The sequence below is a fragment of the Octopus bimaculoides genome, chromosome 11 (genome assembly GCF_046866305.1).
Source record: "Octopus bimaculoides isolate indiv1 chromosome 11, ASM4686630v1, whole genome shotgun sequence".
In the NCBI taxonomy this organism is placed as follows: Eukaryota; Metazoa; Mollusca; class Cephalopoda; order Octopoda; family Octopodidae; genus Octopus; species Octopus bimaculoides.
This window is the reverse complement of record NC_142938.1, coordinates 8,377,055-8,403,205: the sequence shown is the minus strand read 5'-3', so window position 1 is coordinate 8,403,205 and position 26,151 is coordinate 8,377,055. Positions and strand designations below refer to the sequence as shown.

The window sequence follows — 26,151 nt, the reverse complement described above, 5'->3', positions numbered from 1 at the left end:
TATACATGCATACATACATGCATACATACATACATACATATATATACCACATATATATATATATACATATGTCCACACTCACACACACACACATATATATATATACACACACACACACATACACACGCATTCCATAGTGCTTTCAAACCAGGGTTAAATTGTTGAGTGTAGTAAAATTAAAATGTTTGATTTTTGCTGGTGAAAGCTGAGAAATTAAGAAAAGAATCAAAAGAAATATATGATAGTGAAGGTAGGTGGTAAATTCAAAAATCATTTTGAAAAAATTCATTCAAACAAAAATTCAAAAATTCATTACAGTTATTTCCTAGGTTTATCCTAGGAAATCAGTTGACAATTTTTACATCAGATTTCAAGTTCAACTATGAGAAACTACAAATTACTTACTAATAAAAAGGTTTTTTTTATCAGTATAAAGAGAGAAAATAATTGACTTGACAGCTGAATTTTGTCTTTTTTTAACTTTAAAAACAACAAGTTTTGTTGAAGTGAAATAAGGAACGAGAAGAAGCAATTCAAACAACTAATTCCTGCTCAAAAGATACACTTTAAGAAAATTTTTAAGGTAAAAGACCCTTGTATTTATAAAGAAACTGTGATTCTCATTACGTTTTAAATTGCATTAACAGCTTGAGTGAAGTGAAATAACTTCAATTATAGATTTTAAATAAGACTAAGAATTCTGCTTGCTATGAACCTACTGTTTTTTTTTGTTTTTGTTTTCTTTTTTACCAAATTTTTAATATATTATTATTGAGAGTTCACTTCAACATTTATTATTTGGTGCGAGGAAAATTTCAACATCAAATAATAAATCTTTAAGTGGAGTTAACAGTCTTTTGTGTGCTTTTGAACAGCTATTATGTCTTTCATCCTGTAATTGCTTTAGTTTCAACACACAACCTCAGATGGAATTATTTGCCAGACAAGTAAGTACATCTCCGGAAATATTGACAGTTGATATCAGCCAAAACAGAAATCATGACTGACTAGGTTCTTTACAGATAACTTATAAGATGTATTATTATGAATTAAAGGTTTTATTGAATAATATATCCTTCAAGTATATTATTGTTTTCAATGAAGACAATTTGAAAATAGTTGCTAACATTAAAAGAAAACCTAGCCACCTATTCAGAGAAGCATTTATTTTAACTTTTAGCACACTTCGGCGCATGTCACTGTATGAGTTATTGCTGCTGTAGCTGCATTGTGTCACATTGAGAAGGGAGAAAATTTATATGGCAACATGATGCACCTACAGCATGCTAAAGGTTAATAGAATAGAAACCAAAAATGATTACTGATCCTATAAGCTTTTATTTATGACAGCTTATGATGGGATTATTTCAGACTGATCTCATCTAGAAGTGGTTTGTAACTGATAAAACATCAGATCTCTTTTCATAATACTTAAATGAGAACACATGACACCTGATGATGAAAAACATGTAACGCATGAAGCTAATTCTTACAATAAAGCCATTTTTCCAGAGTTCAAAACAACATATAAAGCTTTTTAGATGCAATTCTAAGACCATAGTTTAACCCATAACATTATAATTCTAATGTTCTAATAAATGAATTCTTCTCCCTCTTTAAAACTAAATTTCAATTCTGAATAAAATATTGAATTTTCACATTGGTTCTAATCCACAAATTGCAGGGAAGGTGTGCAACTGATTGAATCAACTTCAGAACAATACTGATTTCAAATTTTGGCACAAGGCCAGCAATTTCAGGGAAGGGAGTAAGTCGGTTACATCGACTACCTATGTTCAACTGGTACTTATTCCACTGACCTTGAAAGGATGAAAGCCGAAGTCAACCACGGCAGAATTTGAACTCAGAGCGTAAAGATAGACAAACTGCCACTAAACATTTTGCATGGCATGCTAAAGATTCTGCCAGCTCACTACCTTAACCTCCAGAACAATATTAGCACCTTTACAGGATTTGAACTAATAATATAAAGGGATATAACTAAATGCTGCCAAAGCTCCCTATTATTTGGGTCACTCAGTTTTATTTCTAAATAGAAAATTCATAGTTTATAACTTGGAACACATTAGAGTTAGCATTTTACTTAAATATGTTGACAATACAAATACTAACAATAAAATATAATAAAACTAAAATAATTTACAAATATATTTTTTTAGCTGATTGTTTTTTTAAAATTAATACTTCAAAATTGCGTAAATGGAATTTGCTTGTATGTGTTTAATTAGAGCCATATGACTAGAAGTATACGTTAACCTTAGCACAATTTTCACTCTAAGCTAACAAGCACCTCATCTTCTTGGCATTCCATCAATTATCTATTATCCAGAAATAGTAACAATATTGTTTAATCAAACCAGAATATTGGCTAAACTATGTTGAAACTAATAGTACACTTTGATCTTAGCCAAAAGGCTGGGAAGTGGTTGAAACTAATAGTAACAATATAGCTTAATCATGTGAATATTATGATGAAATCATATTGTTATTGTTATTTTTCTAGATATGGTTCATCGGTTTTATTCATGCAGTGCTAGAAAGAGAGACTAGAAGCTGACATACTCTAACATTTAAGACAATAACAATTTATTTATATACTGAGACTACGTTGTGATAAAATCACTGAATATGACTAGCAAAGAGGAGATGCTAGGCACTCCTGACAACAGTACTTTATGTCTAAATTTACTGAAAATAAGGTATTGAAAGCAAAAATTCCCAAATTTAGAACATCCATCCCTGCCTATAGTTTTCCTTAAAGATGTTCAAGTTGAGTGGCAATCATATCATCCTCATCAGTTTAAGAGAGCCTGCACCTTGGATTAACTTAATGGGATTAACTTAATGGGTTGGACGATTTGATTGAGGACTGGTGAAACCGGATGGCAACATCAGCCAACAATCTGATCTGGCAGAGTTTCTACAGCTGGATGCCCTTCCTAACGCCAACCACTCAGAGAGTGTAGTGGGTGCTTTTACGTGTCACCCGCACGAATGATGATCAAATAAACTAATGATTCTGATTACAAATCCTGCCAAGGACAATTAATTAATTAAATTAAGTTATTTAGATAGTAATACATATAAAGATGTCAATTTGCTCTTTACAATCAGAAGCTTCTATGAACGCATGTGGCTTAGTGGCTAGAATATCTGGTTCATGATCGTAAGGTCATGAGTTCAAATACTGGTGGTGCATTGTATCCTTGAGCAACACACTTTATTTCACATTGCTCCAGTCCACTCAGCTGGCAAAAATGAGTAACCTTGCAATGGATTGTTCTGATCTCGCAGGGAGTGTTCTGATCTCAGTCACCGGGGTAACCGGCCCAATGAGTTCTAGTGATAGAACTCATAGTAATGTTGAGGTAGAAATGTCCAGGGCTTGATGATGATGAGGAGGATATTTTGAGATCATATTGAACGATTAAGAAAAGTAAAATACAGGCCATTTCCCATGGCAACGCCATCACAACCATGACTGTGGGGCACAGCTGAGCATGCCATTTGTTTTTGTGAGTGTGGCCCACTACCCCCTCCCCCTTCTGCTGTTAAAACTTGTTCAAACTAAAGATTCTATCTGCTTACATAAAATACTTCAGCTTTATGTAGTCAATCGAAATTTTTATTAAAAGAAACCCAAAGACAAAATGTCTATTAAAAACCTTGAGATTTTAAGTGCCAGTTTTTTGGCATGAAGTGGAATGAAAAAGTCTTCCCCCAGGAGAGGATGCTGAACCAGTTTGGCAACATTACCAGAGGACAAGACACCTATTCTCAATAAAGATAAGATTATCTTAGAAGAAGATGAAAATATTGACACCTACTTGAGATATAAGGTTTGCAAATTGGGTGGGTGTGAATTTTATATAGCTTTTATATGGGAGGTGGGGATAACTGGGAAGAGTGATTGCTGTGTATAGAATGAAGTACATTGCTTATAATTCACTGAGCTTAGACTTACTCATGGCCCAGGAGAAGATAATGGAAAATTGTTCCAGAGAATCCTGTAAAGTCACAGTTCAAGTCAAATCATTTGACTCCTAAAATTATGGAAATAGCTGGAGGTAATAAATATTCAGTTATGATTAACCCTTTCGTTACCAACCCGGTGAAACTAGCTCTGGCTCTGAGTACAAATGTCTTGTTTTCACAAATTTTGTATTAAAATTTTCCACCAAACCTTAGTCACAATTTATGTTCCTAACACTAGCTGAATGATAACTAAGTTATTTTACTAAATTCTTTGTTATATTTAAAATAATTGAAAGAAACAGAGCATCTCAACAGAAATATGGGAACAAAGGGGTTAAAAGCACTCATGCTGGTGCCATGTAGAAAGCACTAGTGATGGTGCCACATTAACCCTTTTGATACCAACCCACCTGAAACCACTTCTGGCCCTGTAGTACAAATGTCTTGTTTTCATTAGTTCTGAATTAAAATCTTCCACCAAACCTTAGTCACAATTTATGTTCCTAACACTAACTTCATGATAACTAAGTTATTTTTACGAAATTCTTTGTTATATTTAAAATTAATTGAAAGAAACACAGAGCATCTCAAAATAAATACAGTAACGAAAGGGTTAACATTAAGCATGTAGTTAATTGAATTAACAGATTATAAGGTTTTATTTATGACATATATTGCAGTCACTGTGATTAAATTGCTTCTAAGCCCCAGATTATCTCTAAATGAGCAGATCTATGATGAAAAGCATTCCAGATGTGACCATTCCATCTTTATTTCAGGTAGGACAATATTATCCAGTGTGACTCTTCCTTCTCTCTCTCTCTCTCTCTCTCTCTTTGAAGACAAAGGTATGATTTGAGGGAAATACAGACGTTTCTCTTGATGGCTCATGAGTATTATTCTTATATAGCATTAAATAAAGTAACTAGTAACATCAGTCTTGATTCTAGCAAATCTAAATCCCACAGAAATTATAATTACTGAGAGCCTATGACATAATGTATTGATTAGTTCACTAGTATTAACGTATTTAATGCTGAGAAAGAAGCATTTTCAAGAAGAATACAGCATTTTTGTGGCTTTCAATCAGTAGTATATTCAGAAATATGCTCTTCTGAACCAATTCTGTTCCTATCAGTGATAACAGATATATATATATATATATATATATATATATATATATACATGTACAGTAGCTTGCTTACCAACCACATGGTTCCAGGTTCAGTCCCACAGTGTGGCACCTTGGGCAAGTGTCTTCTATAGCCATGTGCCGACCAAAGTCTTGTGAGTGGATTTCGTAGACGGAAACTGAAAGAAGCCCATCATGTGTGTGTGTGTTTGTGTGTCTGTGTTTGTTCCCCCCAACATCGCTTGATAACCAATGCTGGTGTGTTTATGTCCCCATAACATAGTGGTTCAGCAAAAAGAGACTGATAGAATAAGTACTAGGCTTACAAAGAATAAGTCCTGGGGTTGATTTGCTCGACTAAAGCTACTGCTCCAGCATGGCTGCAGTCAGATTACTGAAACAAGTAAAAGAGTAAAGGAATACACACACACACACACAATTAAATGTGTGTGTGTGTGTCTATGTGTCTGTCACACCTCTACCCCCACCCCACCACTTGACAACCGGTGTTGGTTTGTTTACATCCCATAACTTAGTGGTTTGGCAAAAAGAACTGAAAGAAAAAAATACCAGACTGAAAATAAGTAGTAGGGCTGATTTGTTTGATTAAATCTCTTCAATGTGATAGTCCAGCATGGCTGCAGTTCAATGACTGAAACAAGTAATAGATAAAAGATATTGATGCAATAAATATGCAGATCAAACAGTTAGAACTCACAGAAAAATTTTGAAATATTATAACTGTAATTCAACTGTGAATTATAATTACGATTTGTGCTTTATACTTTATGAAAGTCCTTCTGGCCCTCAAAACAATAGTTCATGTAGTAAACCAAAGGAAATTCGTATAAATGAAATACATGGACAGCTTTTAATATCATACCTTTCCCTGAGACATTAAACTAATTGACGGGTTTCTTTTTTGTTTAATTAAAATAAGATCAGAGATTTGGTAATTTGTCTATGAATTTTCCACTGCATAACAGAATCCAATGTAAGTTGGCTGATGTTATGAAGGGCATTCAACTGTAAAAACCCTGCCAAAACAGACAGTGAAGCCTGGTGCAGTCTTCTTGCCTGGCTTAGCCAGCTCCTGTCAAACTGTCCGACCTATGCCAGCATGGAAAACGAACATTAAATGATGATGATGTAAAAAGGTTAGCTGGAAGAATAGTTAGAATGCTGGGAAAATGCTTTGTGGTATTTCTCCTGACTCATATTGTCCTATGATTTAGGGATCTTTTCGGGGACCAATTAAAGAAGATATTGGGGTTGACTTGTCCTCTCCCTTAAAAATTGCTGACCTTGTGGCAAAATTAGAAAGAATATACATATATATATGTATGCACAATACTCAGATTTGTAGGGATGTGTATAATTGATTGAAACAAACCCAGCACATATTTGATGGCATCAGCAGGATTTCACCCCAAAATGTAGAAAGACAGAACTAAATAATATACATTAGATCTAGCACTTTAATGTCTCAGCAGTCTCCATCACCATTTGAAAGAAGTGGGTAATTATGATGAAAGTAAAGTGAAATGGTTGCAACCAAGAACTGAAACCATATCAGTAGAATTAGTCTACTGTTGCTGCATAACATATGTCGGTTTTTATCCAATGCAAAACCTAACCATTTTGAGTGAATTTCCTTGATTAAAAACATTTAAATTTTGCTTAACACATTCATCAAGATGATATGTCAAGTGAATGATATATAAAACACTTTTTAATGACAGGAAAAAAATGAAACATCATTCTGAATCAGGAATTCAAAGGACAATGGACATTTATCCATACCTCTGAAATAAACAGCCTTTGGCTCACAAGTTTCAATGAATTTCTCTGGTGAAAAACATTTAAATCTTGTTAAATGTGTCCATCTTGACAGACGAAGATATCACTGATTGCACTTCTATTTCATTTCATTTTTCTTTTACACCTATTTGTATACATGACTCTGAAAGACTTAACTTTGACTTAAATCTATTAATTGTCCACGAGCTGTTCTGATGAAATATATAAATATCAAACCACGCGTATGGAGATGATGAAAAAAAAATGAAAAGAAACAACAATATAGACTAGAATACTTAACTTTAATTAGATTTCAACCTTCATGCTATGCTTTACATTGAAGATGGGTAAAAAATTCCTTTTTGTAAATACAATACAGAATGCTAAACTTTATGAGTATGAAGTTTCATACTATGAATTACATTAAACAATAAATTACTTCTATCCTGCAAAGAGAGAGGAAAAAAAAAGGAAATTATCCTACAAACTGTAGGAAAAGATATGTTATGTGAATGATAACTTGCTCTGAACTTTGCCCTATCATGATATCTCAATATAACCAATACCAATCCTTTATGCAGCAGTATAAAGAAAAAGGTGAAGTCATAGCCTTTCACACCCAAGGGATAAAAATAAAAACAGAAACATTGTTGACCTTCAACTGAAATATTACAGTTGGTGATACAGTGGAAATGTCGATGAGTAAAATTTTCAAGATGGCCACCAGAAGGAATGAAGAAACTAATAGGTCTTTTAAAATTTTTATTTTTAAACTTAATAAAGAGTTGGAATTAAGATATGAAGGGCTGCAGGCATCTATGATAGTGATAAAATAATTTTTTTTTTTTTTGCTGGTGTGTCCAAAGTAGAATTTGTTTTTACTAGGCAATGTAAGCAGGAGATATAAATGATTGTTTGAACTATAATATATGGCTAGAGCATACGTCATCAACCTCAGATAGTATAAATGGGTAAATAATTACAATGCAGAAAATTTTGTATAAAAACAAAGATTCTTTTCTTCAGTAGGTCAATGATGTATGACACTTTCACTTCACCCTTTCCCAGATTCTCCATCTAGGAAAAAAACTTAAGATGACATTCTTTAAAAATTCAATCTTATAGGATTGACATGGTGATAAGTTAGCCATGAAAAGGGAAATGATCAATCAAAATTAGATTAATTCAGAGTTTAAAAAAAAAAGGTAGTCTCTAAAATATTCAATGATTTGTCTGTTTTCCAGAGAGAGCAATATTTGACTTGGTCATACAAGAATCGGCCTACTAGCTTGAAGGTTTTCAATTTCTATCCATTTTTTGAAGTCTCAATTACTCAGTTTAAGAATAGATACTAAGATAAATTATCAGTATATGAATGTATATAAATTCCCTATAATAAAACAGTGAAAGAGAAAACCAGTTATTAAACATATACAAGTAAAATTACCAATGTACAAAGCTATGACACATAACATTGATATCTTGTACTCATCTATACCAATCCTTACATTAAAAGTAATTTTGCTCTTAATATAGCTATCATTAAAAGAAAAGGAAAAAAAAGATAATTTTCACAGTAACAAGGCAGTTTCACATAAATATTTTATCATGTATTAAACTTTATAAGGTACCGTCAATTCAACCAATTTCTTTTTTTCAAGTGAATTAGTCACTTACTTAAAATAAGATAGAATTCTTTTATACTCTAACTACAATAACTAAATGTCACCTTTACACAAGATAAACAAAAATATAAAGGTTTATGTGGAATATATATGTGCATATATATATATATGTGTGCGTGTATATATATATACATACATACATATATACACACACACATATATATATATACATATACACACAAACATATATATATATTGTTGTATTTGGGGATGGTCATGTTGCCAGTTTAGCCAATAAATATATATACATATATATATATATATATACACATACACACACACATATATATAAATATACATACATACATATACATAGATAGACATACATACACATATACATACATATATCTATATCTATCTATCTATATGTGTGTGTGTGTAAAATCTGTTTTAAAATATATAAAGTGAAGCAGATTATAAATCGGGACAAATACAACCATGAAGGCTTTAGATTAAGTAGGATAGGATAAATAAAATAAAATAAAAACTAGTAAAGTAAAATAAGGATGGAGTAAGATGGGAAAGGCAGAATTAAGATGTGAGTTTACCAAAACATCATCATTTAATGGTGTTTTCCATGCTGGACACTTTCATAGTATGTTTTGACTTGGTTTCTACAGTTGGATGTTCTTCCTAATGTCAACCACTTCACAGAATCTACTGAGTGCTTTTACATGGCACCAGCACACACACCATTGCTTTTAACATGGCACCTTGGTTTTAGGATCTCACTTCTGTTGTGGTGGGCAAGTTTACTTGAGTACAGCAATGTTCCACATATCTGAGTCCTCTGTCATCTCCTTCGTAAGGCTTAGCATTTTGAGATCAGCCTTCAATACTTTGTACTATGTCTTCCTGGGTCTCTCTCAACTTCCACAACTTCCCTCCACTTCAAATGATCAACACTTCTTTAGGCAACTATCCTCATCCATCCACATTACATGACCAAAACCAGCGCAGTCTTCTCTCTTGCACACTGCATCTAATTCCTCTCAATACATTAATGCTCTGTTGCATATGCACACAGACAATGCACATTCAGTAGAGCATATCAGCTTTGTTCCTCTCCAGCCTTTGCATGTCTTTTGCATTCAAAGCCCACATCTTACTGTCATGCAGCATTGCAGTTTGTCCATATGCATTATATAATCTTGACATTTTTAACAATTTGTGCCACTGACACCCTTAGAGACTTATCATTTACCCTTAGGATCAGTCCACACATTGTTATAGTTTCCTTATATTACAATTCATTAAATAAATCAATTCATTATATTAAATTTAAGCTTGAGATCGCACTGGTTTGATGAGCCTTTTCTGAAACACAGACTTGACATGACTTGGTGGAGGGGTGCAGTTCTTATGCTCTCACCCAGGAGTAATTCAGCTGATTACATCAACTCCAGTGCTTACTCAACTGGTACTTATTATATTACATTATATTATATTATATTCTTCTCTTGCTTCCCATGCAATCTTACAACCCACCCCCACCCATCCACTCACTTTTCGCCTTGAAGGCCCACCTGGACACCTCATCTCAACTCCCTCTTTGCAGTTCCTACTGATCATTCTCTCCTCCTCCAACTAAATCTGAGTAACCATGCAGTTCCTCTACAAGAACCTGCTCTGCCCCCTCACTTCTCCAGTACTTTAATCCCTTGTCCCCTCAGGGTTTGTAATCTTGCAAGCTGCATGGTGACCTCAATAGAGATGGTAACAAGTAAAAGGCACCCAATACACACTGTAAAGTGGTTGTTGTTAGGAAGGGCATCCATGTGGACCATGGATATTAAAAAGGGAGATGATGGTCCTCATCATATATTATACCCTAATTACGTATCACCGCTTAACTCATATGTAATCGCCTCCTAATTCTGCTTTTCACCTCCACTTTCATTTTCACTTTATTGATTTTTATTTTGTTTTAGTTTATCTATCTTATCTTAATGAAAACCCTTCTTCATTATAGTTGTCCTGGTCTATAATCGGTTCTGCTTTATTCGTATGTCTTGTTCTGCTAATTATATAAGTACATATATTATTTAAGTAAGAGAACCGGTTAGATATTTTGCTTTTTTCTATTTAGTTCATCTGTTATTATTTCATACTATGATGGCTGAAGAGAAAAAGTCTCTTGCCAAGCATAAATGAATCTCCTTTTTCCATTAAAGTTTTTTTGTTTAAAGAAAAAAATCTAAACTGTTTACATAAATTTTTAAAAAAATGACTGTAATCGATACAAAAACATTTGAGCAATCCGGGAAAAAATAATTAAAGTACATTTGTTATTTCATCGTAATAATCTTTGGTTTTGTAATATGTAAAACAACACCGAAGCATTTTATAAACTATACATTGAAATAACAGAGCGGCGGGAAGTTATGTAGACATTTACATAATGAAGTTACGACCGATAAATTGGGAATTAAATACGAGTAAAAATTAATTATTTCAGAAAATCTTACGTTTTGCAAAGAGTCTACTCTTTCACCAATAAGAAAATCTAATTTTCCATTTCAGTCTTTGTAATAAATAATGTAGAGGTTTTATCCAATTAAATATTAAATAAGAATAAATTAAACATTAAATAAGAATAATTTTGTGAAAATAAATATAAAAAATTAAAATATTGTATTGATAAAAAAACAAATTGTTTTGGAATGACTGCCAGAAAAAGTTAAAATAATACATGTTAACGTTTGAACTTACAGTTTAAGAGCTGTTTACTTTCAAAATAAGCATTTATAATAATTAAACCATAAAACGAAACAAAACTTAACTGAGAGAAAAAAAGAAAAGTCTTCAGTAACACATGTCTATGGATGAACCAAATGGTGCTAAATGTCAGAACTCCAAGCCAGTATCCATCTCAAAATTGTAACCATAAAAGTCTTCATCATATTCATAATCATTATTGTCCGAATCTTGTTCTTCGTCGTTAGAAGTCCCACTGTCTTCTGTATCACACACTGAAACTTGCATATTAACATGCAAGGCAGTCGCATAAGAATCATCGTATGTGTCATAACTTTCTAACATATCAAGGATACTTGATGATAATAATCCTGATGTTACCATAGAAACATGATCAATTGGAGGTGGAGTATGAGCCAATGCCATAGGGAGAGTTTCAGATACTTCATAAATTGTTGTGGTATATGGAGCTTCATTGTTCAACACAAATATACTATGACTGGTAGAAGCTTGCAATTGATATCCGTAAAGCTGAGCATTATGATCAGAAAACGAACCCGGCACAGGAATCCGTCGAAGTGAAGTTACCCATTTGCCCCTAGTTTCATCTAATACCAGTGCTGGTTTTCCAGGAAGGTACACAAATACCGTATCTTCTCTAATACACATGATGTAAGGCCTTGCAAAATCATCATAAGTAATATCAGGTGGAGGAATATCCCAGCTAGAAAATTGTTTCATCTTTGCATCGAACATTGCAAAGCCAACAGATTTCTTGATGCAAAATTCCTCGGATGGACCCGTTCGATGACGGTACCAAAGATAAATAAATTGGTTGTTTTTCACTACAGCACGTGCCAAACTAATAATCCTGGAACTAGGTATATGGTAACATGAATAAAGATGCGTTTGCAAGTTACAAAGGAAAAGATGTCCAGTACCTTCCTTATTTCCAATGACAAAGAAATGATTGTTGCAGTAAACTATGGCAGGAGGTACAGTTCGATAGTTTGTCAATGTTGTTCTATAACTCGGGTTATAGTAGTCGACAGTTCTAAAAGAATACAAAGTGGTTTTTTGGGTTTGTAAATCTATGGCAATCACATTAATTTTAAGCATATCGGTAGGATAGGGAAAACTAGAACATAGATAAAGATATAATTGACTTTTGTTCAGCAGGACATTGCATAAGGACTGTCGTGGTGGGATAAGTTGCAATAAACGTTCTTTTGGAATAGGCATGCAGTACCACTTCTGCTCAGAAATGTTGTAAACTATAAGCTTAAAAAACTTCATACCTTGATTCCACACTACAGCAAGTAACACCTGCTGACTATGTTCAAATCCATGTGAAGTGTTTTCGGTAAAAATAGCACTGGCTTCCATTGTTTTATTCGACGGAATTTCTTCAGAAGACCCGTGGTATGAATGCCACAGGCTAGCCATCCCAGTTCTGGCAAGAGCCCGGCCAAAGAAAGGTGCTTCGTTTATCAGATCGCATACCCAAACTTTGATGCACAAATTTAATTCTTCGAGAAATTGCTTACGACCGTCAGGATCATATTCAACCCAACGATGAATCAATTTCTTAAGATCTTTGTGCCGAGTATGTTGTACAACAGCCGGGTTTTCTAATAAAACTAATAAGCAAGACACAGACAGTTCGAGGATGTCATCATGAAATATCAAATAGTCATGGAATCGCGCTTCAATTATTTTCTGACAATATTCTTTCACTTCGTGTAGGCTATGGTCTTCTGCTAGGAATCGAACGCGCAGACAATTGTTTAAATCGAGATTACCGAGATCCAAATAGAACTGTCGGCAGAAGTCTTTGACATCGTCCAATAAAAGGAAATCGGCAATGCGAAGGACATCCTCAACATTATCCAATGTGAGAGCGATTGTCCCAGTGTATATATAGTCGAGGACGCTTGCAAATACGCTGTCTCTCTGCAATGAAAGCGACTCGGAGAGGTCTACCTCTCTAGTTGTCTTCTCTTTCATGTCGCAAGTAAACATAGATAAAAAATAAGGACTCCATAGAGCAAGAATAGCCCTATGGGCTTGAAAACACTGACCGTGTAATTTGAGGACAACATCACATAATTCTCCAGTCTCTCTCTGTTTCAACAGTGGCCTTATAATGAATTCATGAACATTTTTGGAGAAGTGTTTTCGCGTGGCTTTCATGTAGTGAGACATTTCTTGCACTCCTCTTCGACAATTTAGTTTAATTTGACAATTTGTTTAATTGGAGCATATGTACGTCTCTGTAGTGTCATAGTTGTATAAAATTTATCCGAAAGAACATACTTTCTAAACAATAAAATTTACTATAAAAGGATCATTAAAGTTACATATCAAAATAATTAATATGCAATAATATAGGATGTCATTCATTTGAGATTTGCGTATTTGATAACTCACATAGCAACCAAACAATCATCTTGTGTTCAAAAGATAAATCCGTGTCGAAAATTCCATAAATAGTGTTCATATGTTTATATACTGTTTCATTTGTTAGACGTAATGCTTCGTTTTTTACAAGTATCATGACATCCCGTGGTATTTGTCAAAAATTCAGTCGAGCTCCTACTAGAACACAAAGCACAGATAACTCTGATTTACGAAGCCTAATCATAAACTATTTTATAATATTGATCTTATAATTGTTAATTAAAGCGATTGTTTTTTTTTGTTTTTTTTTAATAATAAATGTCTATTTGTCTGGATATCAATTAATTCAGATGATTAATTGTGTTAAATGGACTATGTCCAGTCTAACATAATCCATTATCATTCTTTTATGCATTATTATTAAATTTATATACTCATTTCCAAATCCGACTCTTCGTAACTCCCGGGAGCTTGCCATTTAAATATATATATATATATATATATATATATATATATATATATATATATATATATATATATATATATACACATATATATCGGTACTAAGCTTCATATAATATTTCATGAACAAAAATAAACATATGATTGATTAATATATATTGCTGTTGTTTTATTAATAATCTATTTTAGCATTTTTGTATTGAAAAATAAACGAGCTGACGGAAATAACTCAGGTAGGTCAATGGTATGAATTTGAACAATTAAATGAAAGCGATGAACTGAAATGAACGATGTACACAAATAAATTCTTAATTGATATTTATAATTAGAACTGGAAAACGAAACTAAAAAAAAAAGAAGCCTAGCGGCAATTGTTAGTGGCTCTCATGGAGCAGGGGAGATAAATTTTAAGACGTTCAGAATTAATTTCTGTAGTTAATTTAAATACTTAGGGTACTGCTTAGACCAAAATAATTTTCATAATCAAAAATAAAATGATCTAAAAAGAAAAAAGGAAAATCAAGCATGAATTTGGATAATTGCTTGTGCACCGTATTCAGTTTATCACCTTTAAGCCTGCTGGATTGATTTTCCTTTATAAACTAAAATCTCGCCCTTAAGTTTTTCAATTAACTTCAGCAACAGATAGGGTTCTAGACTTAAGTCTTACTATTACACTGCAAATATGAGAATTATGACACCAGCTTTTCACTTTTATTGCATTATTATATAAACAAGGGATTTAAATTGTATTGTTGATTTTAATGAATATAAACAAAAATCTATACAGTTCTTTACATCGATTTGGTATCTATTTTATTAAAACTGTGGATTCAAAAGATATTGATAACAGGCAAAGTTTTTGGGGTTTTTTTTTTTCTTTTTTGCATGCTGTCATTAGTTGTATTCTTCACATAATTATTCATATGTATGAATAAGAATTCAGTACTGCAAACAGGAAACTTTTCAAGATGATCAACCTCCTAGAAATAGCAGCCAAATCTCTCGAATCATACCTTAGCATTTTATAAAGAAAAAAACATACTGGTCAGTACAATCATAAATATACAAAACAAACGAGATGGTCATAGCTGGAATACCTTTGCCTCTAATCCAAGTCAATCAGAGCTAACCTGGGCTTAGACACCTATAACAGCTAAAAGAGCTTTCATAATATATATTTTGCATCCATTTATGTATCTGACGTGTGTTCTGTCAATTCTTTGTTGATTGCTCTTTGGCCTTTGACTTATAAAAGAGCTAAATTGGTGAGAGGTATCATACTCCTTGGATTTTCTCTGCTAATCCTTCATACAACCTAAGCCCAGATCCATAAATTGGTTCATAAGTAGCTGCACAAGTGTACTAGTAAAGAAAAGTACCAACAAAACTTGGCAGTCACCACCATCGGCTAGGAGATATTCACCTAACATTGTAACACTTGTAAAATGAAGGAGCATGTATGTGAAGATTTCACCTGCTAGAAATAGTAGCCAAATTTTCTCTTATCTTATAAAGAAGACGCATTGATTAATGTAGTCCTAAATATTAAAAAATAAATGACCCCCCCCCCCCATATGAAATGAGTCAGTCATGATTGGAATGCTTTCAATCAAAAGTTAACTCTCTCTCAGAGGTAAACAACAGCAAAAGCTACAAGGTAGCCGTCAAGAAAGCAAAGAAAATGACTTCATCCATCACACAGCCTGCAAGTGTCCTACATCTCCTAAATTATAGTCAGACTTCAGTCCTTTACCAAAAAGATTTATACTAACTTCTTAGATGCCTGAAACAAATAAAAGAATATAGCATGAAGAGTTGTTGAATAGGTCACAGTATGTTTGGCAAATGAGTTAGATAAAGGACACCAAAATAGGAATAACAATAAAGATGAAGTGAAGACTGTGTATATAGTGTGTGGGGTTAATTGGCAAAAAATATTACCATCTCCAAACAGAACCAGATTTAGGCCTCATTTCTCGGTTTAGCTTCCATACCTGGAATTTGCTCTCCAGTTTTATTATAGGTTCAGCTATGAGAACTAGATCACGGCATATAGTAGTTCCCATGAACAGCAAGTCTTAACCCTCTCAGATCTGGGCCCATGTCTAACTTTACCTTTTACCCGAACCCCTGAACAAAGAAGTAAGTAGTTGTGTATACAATATCAATTGCCCGTCAAATCACAAGGGTCCATCAATTCTTGTTGAGATACTCTTTTACTTGTTTCAGTAATGACTGTGGCCATGCTGGAGCACCGCCTTTAGTCGAGCAAATCGCCCCCCAGGACTTATTCTTTGTAAGCCTAGTACTTATTCTATCGGTCTCTATTGCCGAACCGCTAAGTTACGGGGACGTAAACACACCAGCATCGGTTGTCAAGCGATATTGGGGGACAAACACAGACACACAAACATATACACACACACACATAAATATACATATATACGACGGGCTTATTTCAGTTTCCGTCTACCAGATCCACTCACAAGGCTTTGGTCGGCCCGAGACTATAGAAGACACTTGCCCAAGGTGTCACTTCTTAACAATAGAGCCATGGTTGTGTATCAGGAGAGAAATAATCTATCATTACTTGGATTAGTGGGTCTTATTAAATTTCTTCTGACCACTTGAAGTTTTTCAAACCTTCACCAGATTATTTTCACAAAATGTAGTTCTGGTGTAGTTTGCATGTTGATGACGAAAATTGATTCACATTTTAAGAAATCAGTAACAGAAGTTGCAAGTGTTGGAAGTTATGTAATTTTAAGCAATCTAAGTCCATAAACTTGAAACTACCTGCATCAGACAATATAAAGATGAGAGGGAAAGTACACTAGAACATATTTATTTTCATTTCAGGGACAAAAAAATGTTCTAATTTTATATTAGAATTTTTTTTTAATAAATAAACAAAAAAAAAATCATAGTAATAAGTGGTGGACTCTTCTGTAACAGACAACAGATGTAAGTTCTGTAATTTCTTGCTGCAAATTGAATAGATGCCAATCTCGCGATCGTGAGTGGACAGACAAAACATATAAAAGTCTTAACAAAAAACACGTGTTTCTAGCAGAAATGTATTATCGTTGAGATATGGACCATGTGACTGTCAATAAGCATTCCCGAAACTATGGATTAACTATTTATTCTGATTATTATGCCGTAAATATCGAATACATTTGAACGATATATAAATCTCATAATTTATTATATTGTTCGCTATTTAATAAACATGTCAGTCTCAACGTATTATCGAATATTTGCCATCATTACTGATACTATTTTACGGCTGAGAATCTGTTATCAGCCTTTTCCTCTCTGTCGGTAAAAATGGCGGAAGTTATGAGAGCAACCGTGGCTTCACTTTTAAAGGGAATTGACAGGTAAATTCACCTTCGTTATTGTTTTGTCGTTGAAATAACAGAGGGAAAGGAAGTTAGGCGATAATTGAGTTTATGTCCCTGGCTTCATTTTCATCTATCAGTTGCAAGTATGATCTCAATTGGCAGCTGACGTAGAAAGGAGGATGGGGTGACAGTATTTTGGCTTTTTTTTTTTTTTAAATTGTTTGTTAGTGTCCTGTTGAGAATTTTGTTGTTTTGGGATATTTTGGCTTGCAAAACAACATCAGGAAAATGAACAACAAATTCTAAATAATCTCATACAATCACCGTTTCCTGAGAATTCGTCCTGAATCATTAAAAACCAGATTAAATGAAATATTGAACTATTCAACAACGAAAATATTTTGGACTGTGATCTTTCGCTTGAAGGATATATATATACTTTTAAGCATTTGTTCATTTTTACTCTTCCTCAGGAAAGCCTAGTCTGTTTTTGTATATCCTTCGTTTTCATTTTCGATCCAGCACTTATGTCGGTAAAACGTAAGATCGCCGACTTCGACTATAGGCCTGGACTGACCGATGGTTTGTGAATGAATTTCGTTAATGGAAGCGATACGGAAACGCGTACTTACATGTTCTTAAAACGAAAGCTTACTGTAGCAAACATTTGCCTAAGGTGCCGCGCACTGAGACTGAAAACGAAACCACTTCTCCGTCTTTACATCCTTTCGGGGTCGATAAATTAAGTACCAGTGAAACACTGGGATTGATCTAATCAACTAGCCCCCTCCCCCAAATTTCTAGGCCTTGTGCCTTTACTAGAAAGGGTTATTAGTCTTAATCCACCCATTTCATTTTTCCTGTTTTGGAACAAGTTATCCAAAAATAGTACATTAGATCTTTTTAAATTCAAAGGTTTTTCATTTCGTTACAATCCCTCCAAAAAAAGTCAGGTTATTTGTTAATGTTTTAAAAAATATTTTTCCTTGCAGATATAACCCTGACAATCTAACAACATTGGAGCAATATGTTAAAATGCAGGTTGATGAAAATACATATGATTTGGAAGCAAATTTAGCTGTCTTAAAATTGTAAGTCTACAAGTTTGTTTTCTCAACAGTATAAAGTATATTTTAACCATTTTGTTGCCATATTTCTGTTGAAATGCTCTGTGTTTCTTTCAATTAATTTTAAATATAACAAAGAATTCAGTAAAATAACTTAGTTGTCATTAGGCTAGTGTTAGCAACATAAATTGTGACTAAGGTTTGGTGGAAGATTTTAATTCAAAACTTTTGAAAACTAGACATTTGCATGACAGCCTGATGTGGTTTCCTGCACATTGGTATCAAAAGGGTTAAAAAGAACTTTGAAAAGTTCATAGTTATTGTTTTCATATGTGTTAATTTGCTGTAGTCATTTTCAAATCAATGTCATTTACACGAATACTGTTGTGAAAGTATAAACACACAGATCTCTGACTGGTGGTGGATGTATAATTGATAGACCAGGCAAAATGCTCAGCAGTATTTTGTCTGCCACTTCATTCAAATTCCACCGAGGTTGACTTTGCCTTTCATCCTTTTGAGGTCGATGAATTAAGTACCAGTTGAGTACTGGGGTCGATCTAATCGACTGGCTCCTTCTTGCCAAATTTCATGCCTTGTGCCTACAGTAGAAAAGATTATTGTTATTATTATGAGCTGGCAGACTTGTTGACATGCTGGGCAAAATGCTTAATGGTATTTCGTCTGCTTTTACGTTCTGTGTTCAAATTCTGCTGAGGTCAACTTCGCCTTTCAGGATCAATGAAAAGAGTACCAGTTGAGTAATTGACTTACCCCATCCCCACAAATTTCATATCATGTGCCTATAGTAGAAAGGATTATTATTAAGTTGGAAAGCTGGTGGAGTCATAAAGCACATTGTCGTTATTAATCCAATCTAATATTATTATTTCTAATTTTCAGGTACCAGTTTAATCCAGGAAATTATAATGAGTCTGTGACAATATATATTTTGTTGAAGGCATTGACCAATTTACCCCATACTGATTTCAACCTATGCCATTGCTTCCTTAGTGCAAAAAATGTATCCTTAACACAAACAGTTGTACAGTTTTTTTTTTGTTCTTTGTTTTTTTTATTATTCGTTTTTCTGTTGAAACATGTAATGGTGGTCTTCTTTTCAAATATACACTTGCATCATTTCATTGCTTCTTCCATATATAATTATTTGCCAAAGAGAAAGCACTGGTTGTGGTTGGGAAGCAAGCTTCTTACCGCACAGCCACAACTGCACCTATAAAGGATAAAGAACCTTCCGGAGTCATAGGCTCATAGGGTCAGTTATCCAGTTTCTATGGCATATAAGTGGCCGAGATCACCACAACTCTCTAGATGGGATGCCAGTCCATTGCAGGATTACTCACTTTTGCGAACTGAGTGGACTGGAGCAATGTGAAAAGAAGTGTTTTGGTTAAGAGCATAATGCATATAGGAATCGAACCCACAACTGGAACCCTTGTCATCATAACTGATGGAGTGCTATGCCATAAAATACAACAAATTATCTATCATGTTCAAAGCCACAATTTGAAAATTTAAAACATAATTGGTTTATTGTTATAAAAATAACAAAAACAAGGAATTTTGTTTTTACAAGTTGTGTTTTATTAATGATTATTTCCTTGACTTGAATTTTAGCTAAATTCTGAAGATGTACAAAAAGTGTTCTTTTTAGCTGATCTTTTGGAGAAGTGCCAGTTTAAGACTTTTTGGGTAACTTGAAATGGTTATATTTCAATATTTTATTTTATGATATTTCTTCGAGCGATATCGTTGCCGGTGCCCCTGAACTGGCTCTTGTGTGGGGTTGTTGTAGGATTTTCAAGTGAGATCGTTGCCGGTGCCCCTGGACTGGCTCTTGTGCGGGTGACACATGAGGTTTCTCGAGCGAGATGAGCGTGGCCGTTGCCAGTACCGCCTGACTGGCCTTCGTGTGGGTGACACGTAAAAGCACCCACTACACTCTCTGAGTGGTTGGCGTTAGGAAGGGCATCCAGCTGTAGAAACTCTGCCAAATCAGATTGGAGCCTGGTGTAGCCATCTGGTTTCACCAGTCCTCAGTCAAATCGTCCAACCCATGCTAGCATGGAAAGCGGACGTTAAACGACGACGACGATCTCTGCTGTTTTAAATTGTAGACATGTTTTCCAAGAAATACTTTGCTATGTAGCAATGGTCTTCTTTTCAATATTCCCTCCATTTTTCTTATTCTCCTTTCATTTATTTTTTGTTGCTTATGGTTTACTCCCCTGTCACCTCTTTTTATCAGAAATGCAATGATTTTTTTTCTTCCGCAGCACTTCTGCAAATCTTAGCGCATATAGGTTAAATGTTTAGACAGATACAAATGATGTAATAAATGTATCACCAGAGGCACCTTTGCTTTGTATTGAAATCAAAACATCCGAAATGGCTATGTTTGTTTGTTCATGTGACATTAACAAACTCCTGTGTTAGCTTACAATGCTATATAAACTGCATAGTAATATATATGTATTCATTTTTTTGCAAGAGTTTATGTGTATATATATATATGTGTGTGTGTGTTAGGGTTTATGAGTATGTATATGTGTGTGTTAGTGCCTGGGGCAAATTTCAAACCCTGACCAAGGTCCATTAGTTGAGTTGCAGGCAGTTTCTTGTATCCTTCAATCTAAAACTGTAACTTATCAAGTGTGTGCCATGTCACTGCCATCATAGAAAAGATGTAATGCTATGAGAGATAAATAAGCCTCAACAAAGACATAACTTACTTCAAGTCACATCCGGAATATGGCTGCACTAGAGTGGGGGAAATAGTTAGCATTTAGTTCTCATGCACCTTAAGTCTTGGGTTAAAAAAAATTCTGGATAAAGTTCATGATATACACAAATACAATAACATCTTCATCATCATCATCATCGTCGTTTAACGTCCACTTTCCATGCTAGCATGGGTTGGACGATTTGACTGAAGACTGGTGAACCAGATGGCTACACCAGGCTCCAATCTGATTTGGCAGAGTTTCTACAGCTGGAAGACCTTCCTAACGCCAACCACTCCGAGAGTGTAGTGGGTGCTTTTTACGTGCCACCGGCATGAAGGCCAGTCAGGCAGTACTGGCAACGGCCACGCTCAAAATGGTATCTTTTATGTGCCACCCGCACAAGAGCCAGTCTAGGGGCACTGGCAATGATCTCGCTCGAAAGTCCTTGTTAACGTTTAATACTAACGCAAAATAGATTAGAATTTTGAACAAATTCTAACTAATTTTAAAATAATTCCTTTGGAATTGTATTTGCAGAGTTACTTTCAATCACTGTCAGATGACCTACCACACATGGTATATGATGTTGTTGGATTTGAAGACTCAATCAGAAAATGTAAGTTTTTTTTTTTTTCTTTCTTTCTCTAAATTTAACTACACACCCTTTAAAAGGATGTAAGAGTTTGCAACAGTCATATTTTTGTGGATTATGTTTATGATTGTTTTTGTTTTTTTAATATTATTAATCTACCTATTAAAAGCAGTTTTAGCAGTTAAAGCCAGGTGGTGCATTGTGTTCTTGAGCAAAACACTTCATTTCACGTTGTTCTGTAATCATTTCAACATCTGATGCGTGGCACACTTGTGCACCAGTAGAGGCACTTTCGATTTCATGGAGGGAGTGTGCTTATGTGCAACACATACATTTGATCACTATAAACAAATCATTTGAGCAGGTCATTCAGCAAAAACTGAACGCTTGTACATCATCGTCAATGGAAGATTCTATCATTAACCCTTTAGCATTCAGGTTTCTCTGTCAAATGTAATACTTACTGATTCACATCATTTTAATTTAATCATGCATTATCTCATAGCTTCAGTCTACCCATGCCAGCATGGAAAACAGATGTTAAATGACGATGAGGATGAACTTTCTGAATTTCTGTTATCTTTTCACAGACATCTGCCACGTAATTGGAATCTGCTACGATACAATCAGCCGGAAAGTATTTGCAGAGTTACTTGGCTGCATTCCAGGTATTTTCAGTGGTTTTATGTTTATTTTTACTTTTTTTTTTTTAAAGAATAACCTCAAAATGTTGTTCCTTTGAAATATTTCAGAAGCTCTTTTCATGTAACTCTTAGACATTGCATAACACACACACACACACACCCATCCATCCATCTTACAAGGCTACTTATTATGCTTGCCTTCCATGGTGGCCTGGAACGGATGAGTTATTATGATCTTGGTCAGTTCTTGGAGCTTTTACCCTCCCAGATAGATCGAAGGCCTATGTCTGATTTGTAAATTTCACTTTTGAGAGTTTACTGGGTGCATTTTATCATGACACCAGCACTAGAATGGAAATATATTAAAATTCAGCAGTGGTAGCAGTGTAAAAAGCTTGCTTCCCAACCACATAGTTCCAGGTTCAGTTCCACTGAGTGACACCTTTGGGCAGGGGTTATACACGGTTATCAAATAATGCAGCAATGACCCAAAAAATGCTTGTCCTCAAATACCTTACGCACCCTGTACGTACAGACACACACACACACAAACAACAGACATATTTTAAAGTTTCAGTATATTTATATTTGTGATACAAGTATTTATAGTAGATGCTGTGTTGTTGTTTATTTATCATCACATCATTGATGAAAGAAAATTAGTGAAACTTTTTTTTTATATTTCTCCTTTCAGAAATGCAGTTAAATCAATGGATAGCTAAATATGGTTGGAAGTTGATCGACAGTGATACCATTTTTATTGCTGTTCAAGAGGAAAACATCAAAACCAAGAACATTAAAGAGACAATAACACTTGAAAGTAAGTGGAAGTGAAATTCACACATGTAATTTTACGAATGAGTGATCTGATTAGTTTAAGTCCTGATTAGTTTAAGTCCTGCAAAACTTATATTTGAGCTCAAAGTTTGGTATAAATGTTGAGTTATATGGAACTGAAACTGAATTGTATCCTGCTTGGTTAGGAAGCAAACTTCTTACCTCACAGCCATGCTCTATAAATAGAATATGTTGATACCATTACTTTTAGTATTATTATTATTATTATTATTATTGCTGCAGCAACGAACAGGTGAAATCGTTAGCATGCCAAGTGAAATGCTTAGCAGTATTTCGTCTGCCGCTACATTCTGAGTTCAAATTCTGCCGAGGTCGACTTTGCCCTTCATCCTTTCAGGGTCAATAAAATAAGTACCGGTTAAACACTGGGGCCAATGTAAATGGCTCGTCCTCTCCCTCAAAATTGCTGCCCTTGTGGCAAAATTTGAAACTACTATTATTATTATAATTGTAGAATGGCCTCCAGTAAAATCAGTTTCAAATTTTGGCACATGACCAACGATTTTTGGGGAGCGGGTAAGTTGATTATATTAACCCCCAGTGCTTAACTGGTACCTGTTTCATCAACCCTGAACAGATGGAAAGCAAATTCGACCCCAGTGTAATTTGAACTTAGAACATAAAAACAAATGAAATACCGCTACTCATTTTGTCTAGCATGCCAACAGTTCTACTTGCTCACTGCCTTATATCCTGTAGTAATATGAAATTGCGTTTTATCTTGTGCGGTTTCATATCTCATTGCATGAGTTGTCACAGTACAAGGAAAATGTTTGTGCTCTCTGCAATAAGTTGTTGAAATAGAACATACTGTACAATATTGTGTTGGTGAGCTTCCACACTATTATAAATGTTGTGGAGAAGGGCATCCAGCTGTAGAAACTCTGCCAAATCAGATTGAAGCCTGGTCCACCAGTCCTCAGTCAAATCGTCCAACCCATGCTAGCATGGAAAGCGGACGTTAAACGATGATGATAAACTGATTTCAACTTACTCATCTTCTCTGTTCAGTAGTTACATATAGATATACCCAGGCCCATTCCCCGTTTTTTTTAACGAGCGGGTAGCCACAAGACACATACCAGGCATTGCATTCATTTCCCAGCTCAAAGAAGCAACCCCCGTCCTACGCTCGGGACAAGGCATAAAACGCAACCCCCAATATCAGCAGTAGGGCCCGACAGCATATGCTGGTTTACTCCCACTGCATCGTGCTGGTTCCATACCTCTTTGAGCAACATCAAATTCACTCATCATCTGTCAACAAACCCTCTCCAAGCTTGCTTATCATTTATAAACTATCTTGCCTCTCTAACTCCAACACCCCTAACCATCAAAGCTTTCCTCTCTCCATCCATCCATCCACACAAACCGTATAGAAACAATCATTTTAAAAAAAAAATATTTTTGAATTAAAAAACTTTTTTTGTTATTTAATCCTAAATTTCTGGAAAATAAATATAAAAATATAATACTAATTCTTTATTTTGTTGATTTGTTTTCTTGTTTTTTTTTTCTTGTAGATGTTGCTGCCATCATGACAATGGCTTCGAAAGGACAGCTGGTGCCTCCTGTGGCCCCTCAATGATTTGTTGGGAGAAGAAATAAATGAATAAATTATTCAGATCTGATGTCTTTATCGTATGTGTTATAATTTCAAAGCTTTGATTTCATGCAATTGTTTTTATTTTTTAATTTGGTTGAAATTTTGCTATACTGAAGAAATATTGGTTTATACTGAGAATTAGAATTCAACCCTTTTGATAGCAATACCTTTATCCACAAGACACCTAAAGAAGGCTGGAGTGTACACAACTGAAATGTAGTGGAAGCAACAATCAAGATGAGGATGCCAATCCAACTAATGTAAACAGTATACATAATATATATCCCTCATCTCAGAAATATAGAATTGTAGAAATTTTTTTATGACTGAATTCTTGGCTAGTCTTAACCAAACAATAGTGAAAGACCTAGTCTTTTCAGGTTTTTCTTCAGTTATCATTTAACCTGACCCTGAGTAAGTAGATTTATGATCAAAAGCATTCCAGCTTTGACTACTTTTGTCTCAAGTTCATTGAGCAGTTACTTGATGCTGTTGGTTTCTGTTGGCTGTGGTTTTCCTCTGGATCCGGCCATGTGATATTGGCTTCTCATGTCAGTTATGGTCTGTGCTGTGTAATTTTCAGTTCTCCTCTCTTTCTTTTTACCTCTGGTAATATCCATTTGGAAGTTGTTCTGCTAACTGGAGTATGTGACCTGATAGATTTAATCTTCATTCTGTGATGATTTCGCTAATTGGTCTTGTATTGGCCCTCATTAGAATGTCTTGATTGGTTTTGCGGTCTTGCCAGTATGCTCTCAGAATCCTTGGAGTTTTACAGTACTCTTCTGTGTCTTTCTAGCATAGGGAAATGTTGGTAGAAGTAGGTTGTCTATTTTTTGCTTTTCTTTTCCATATGTAGATATATCAAGGGCAACTTGAGCTTCTCTCTCCCATCTTGCTGCTTTTAGGACTCTCAAAACTGACCCCTCTGTCAAATTTTCATGTCCCTCAATACTATACCCCACTCAGTTGTGTGAGTCTTGTCTTGTGAGTTACTTGGTGAACCCTCAAGTGCTAGGGCCACAAACACCCAGTACACACTGTGAAGTGGATGGCATTAGGAAGGGCATCCAGCTGTAGGAACCATGCTAAAGCAGGCATTAGGACTCGGTGTA

At 34.7% G+C, this 26,151-nt stretch overlaps 2 protein-coding genes across 2 annotated transcripts; one reads left to right on the top strand and one right to left on the bottom strand.

Annotated features, from left to right (window-relative positions):
- Positions 1–8,837: 8,837 nt before the first annotated feature.
- On the bottom strand, positions 8,838–14,146 carry LOC106880887 (uncharacterized). The gene has a single exon (XM_089359395.1). It carries the CDS (start codon positions 13,513–13,515, stop codon positions 11,461–11,463), a length of 2,055 nt encoding a protein of 684 aa, XP_089215521.1. The 5' UTR covers positions 13,516–14,146; the 3' UTR covers positions 8,838–11,460.
- A 3,140-nt stretch (positions 14,147–17,286) lies between these two features.
- LOC106880899 (eukaryotic translation initiation factor 3 subunit K-like) lies at positions 17,287–25,061 on the top strand. The gene is made up of 8 exons (XM_089359394.1): positions 17,287–17,558; positions 18,515–18,613; positions 19,493–19,613; positions 20,228–20,302; positions 21,874–21,952; positions 22,519–22,596; positions 23,267–23,392; positions 24,954–25,061. Exons 1-8 carry the CDS (start codon positions 17,506–17,508, stop codon positions 25,016–25,018), a joined length of 696 nt encoding a protein of 231 aa, XP_089215520.1. The 5' UTR covers positions 17,287–17,505; the 3' UTR covers positions 25,019–25,061.
- Positions 25,062–26,151: the final 1,090 nt, after the last annotated feature.

Bases quoted from the DNA above. Each gene is read 5' to 3' on its own strand.
- LOC106880899 (XM_089359394.1), top strand. From the start codon at position 17,506: ATGGCGGAAGTTATGAGAGCAACCGTGGCTTCACTTTTAAAGGGAATT. The intron at 19,614-20,227 runs GTATCCTTAACA...CTTGAATTTTAG, and splicing joins GCTTCCTTAGTGCAAAAAAT to CTAAATTCTGAAGATGTACA. The intron at 20,303-21,873 runs GTAACTTGAAAT...TTGTATTTGCAG, and splicing joins GCCAGTTTAAGACTTTTTGG to AGTTACTTTCAATCACTGTC.
- LOC106880887 (XM_089359395.1), bottom strand. From the start codon at position 13,515: ATGTCTCACTACATGAAAGCCACGCGAAAACACTTCTCCAAAAATGTT.